Source organism: Dama dama, chromosome 21 (assembly GCF_033118175.1).
Source record: "Dama dama isolate Ldn47 chromosome 21, ASM3311817v1, whole genome shotgun sequence".
Taxonomy (NCBI): domain Eukaryota; kingdom Metazoa; phylum Chordata; class Mammalia; order Artiodactyla; family Cervidae; genus Dama; species Dama dama.
In genome coordinates this window covers 2,715,542-2,718,230 of record NC_083701.1, presented here as the reverse complement: position 1 = coordinate 2,718,230, position 2,689 = coordinate 2,715,542, and the positions used below count along the sequence as shown (strand labels likewise).

General features: G+C 67.2%; 1 protein-coding gene across 1 annotated transcript; it reads right to left on the bottom strand.

The window, feature by feature from the left end:
* Positions 1 to 801: 801 nt before the first annotated feature.
* Positions 802 to 2,476, bottom strand: LY6D (lymphocyte antigen 6 family member D). Its single transcript, XM_061123088.1, has 3 exons — positions 2,385 to 2,476; positions 1,497 to 1,595; positions 802 to 1,312 (listed from the first exon to the last, which is right to left on the bottom strand). Exons 1-3 carry the CDS (start codon positions 2,434 to 2,436, stop codon positions 1,077 to 1,079), a joined length of 387 nt encoding a protein of 128 aa, XP_060979071.1. The 5' UTR covers positions 2,437 to 2,476; the 3' UTR covers positions 802 to 1,076.
* Between the last annotated feature and the right edge of the window lie 213 nt (positions 2,477 to 2,689).

Here is a 2,689-nt window from a genome sequence, read left to right as displayed (position 1 = left end):
CCCGGCGCGCCGCAGCCCCTCTGCCCGACCTCCGTGGCCCACGTGTCTGACCCCTTCTTTCCACTCCCTGCTGCGGGTTCCCGGGCGCCCAGGGCCCCTAGTGGGCTCCGAGTCAGGGGCGGGGCACCCCCCACCCCCGCCCGCCTTGGCAGCTCCTCCCAAGGCCCGGCTCCCCCGTGTGGCCACCGGGAGGCGCGCTGGTCCTCGGAATATTCCCGGCGCAGCAGGAGCGGCGGCCGAATCGCAGGCCCTGCGAGGGCGGAGAGGGAGAGGCCAGCTGCGGCCGGGCGCCGGGGACCTCGGACCTACGACACTGCGGGCGCGCGCTGCTGGCACGCGTAGGGCTCACAGGCTCCGGGAGCGGAAGGGTCTTGCTCAAGGCCACCTAGTAGGACAAAGCGGGATCCTAGCGACCCTGGGCCGGTGGGGCTCGGATGTGGGCGGTTGGGTAAGGGCTGGCAGGGTGGACGGGGTGTTCCACCGGGTAGTCTCAGGCAGTCAGGTGGAGAGCTCGGCCTGCCCATCAAGGCTGCACCCACAAGCTTCTGTGCCCTGCTTCTGCTCAGACCTCCCTCAGGAGGGCCTTCCTTGTCTGGGGCTGCAGAGGAGGGGTCCGGGGAGGGTCATGTCCCCTCCAGCAAGGCAGGGTGACGGCGGCACTTCAGGCCTTGTGCATGCTGCCGAAACTGGTTCTGGGTGACAAGCCCCGGGACCTGGGGGCCTGTGTGTGCGGATGACCGCCGCCCCCACCCCCTCCACTCCGGAATAGCACCAACACGACCACACTGGTTTTCAGTCATTTATTCCAACGCTGGGCTTTGAATAGAAAATAAACAGAAACCAAACAGAATGAAGATGAAATCAGGAGGGAGCGGAAGGCCTCCTGTCCCCTCCCCCACCGCGCTGCTCCGGGAGGGAGGCGCTGTCCTCTTGTGCCAGGGCCGCCCCAAGCCTTCAGCTCTTCCCGCCCCTCAGCCGCCGCCCGGCCCCGGACCTTCTACGGATCCCCCAGCCCTGGGTGTCTGAGCCGCCATCCTGGCCAGGAAGAGGAGGGGGTGGGGCCCTGGTTCTGGGGGTCACAGGCCAGGGGCCCAGAGGAGGGCGAGGAGGCCACAGACCAGCGCCAGGCCGAGGGGGGCGCTGGTGCGGGCGGGCGCGGCGCTCTGCGGGCTCTGCAGACCCTCGTTGCACAGGTCGCTCTTGCAGCATAGGGTGGTCTCCTGGCCCTTGCTGACCTGGCCCTGCTGGCTGTTCGTGGGCGTGCACCACACGGAGCAGTTCTTCTCCACCAGGTTCCCAGACAGAGGCTCCACTGGGGACGGGTGGGTGAGGTCAGACCAGGTGACACCCCTGTCCCCCAGGGCCTCCCAAGCCCCAGCTTCCACCGCCCCCAGGACTGGACTGTCACTGAGACCCCTTCCAGCAGCCTCCCCAGGGATGCTCCTCAAGCCCTGGGGTGCCCCGCAGGGCCTCCTTCCCTCGCCCAGATCGCTCACCCCTGATCACAGTCTTGCAGAAGCCGGAGCTGGCTGAGCAGATCTGCGGTTTCTTGCAGTTGCTGGAGCTGTGGCACACGTGGCAGTGGAGAGCCTGGGCTGGGGGGAGAGCCCAGGGCATCAGCAGGCCCCAGGGCGCCCTCCCAGAGGGGCCGGGGAGACCCCCGCGAGACAGAGCCCTCTGCCACCCCTGCCCTGGGCCAGTCCCTCTGAGGCCCCCGGGCCCCACTGGGGCTCACATCTTGCACACAGCCCCGGGAGGCAGGAGGTAACGTCCCCATCAGCTGGTGCCCTGGCGCCTCCCCCCCCCCCCCCACCCCACCCCGAGGAGCTGTCCAGCACTGGGCGTCTCTAGAGGACTGGCGAGGTGGCCAATATGGCTGCACTGAAGACCCTTCCCCGGGGGCATCAGAGGCTCTGGGGCATGCTAACTGCAGCTCACAGGACCTGGCTGCTGTCCCTCCCTGGGGACTGTCTCGCAGTGGGCAGTGGGCAGCCCACGGTGAGGACCTGAGGCTGAGTCAACACCCTGGGGGCTGTCAGTTTGGCCATGCTGAGCCTGCAGGGGGATGGGAGACCCTGGGAGGGCCCTGGGGCCTGGAGGGGGGAGGGGCATTGAGGCTGGCCTCTGGCCTCTGTCTTTCTCGGGGAGAAGCATATCAAGACAACCCCCAGCATTGCTCCCTCTCCATGTGTCTGATCCACTGGGTTGACTCTAAGATTCTCTGATTCTGAAATATTGTAAGTCTGTGATCCCACGAAGTTAAGGTGCGGGGTTCACTTTGTTCTAGTCCCTGCAAATCCAGGGTTCTCCGTGCCTAGAGGGAAGCCACTCCAGGCTTTCAGGGCCTGGCTCCCCACTCCCCCAGCCCCCACCCATCCCCTCACCTGGCCCAGCTGCCGCAGCCAAGGCAACAAGGAACAGCAAAGCTGTCTTCATCTCGGGGCACCTCTGGGAGCACTGGCGGCCCCCCCTTCCCCAGAGGCCTTATAGTTGGGACAGGTGCTGGTGGGAGGGGCGGGGACCTGCCCCACCCTGCCCGGCCCACACTCTCCAGCCCAGCATACCCCTGCCCTGCAGCTGCAGGGCTCTCTGGCCCTCTCCACTTCCTGCTGCCTCCCCTTCCTGCCTCCTCCTCAGCGGGCTGTAGACAGAGGAGTCAGCTGGGTCTGCAGCTCATCCGGCTCTCACC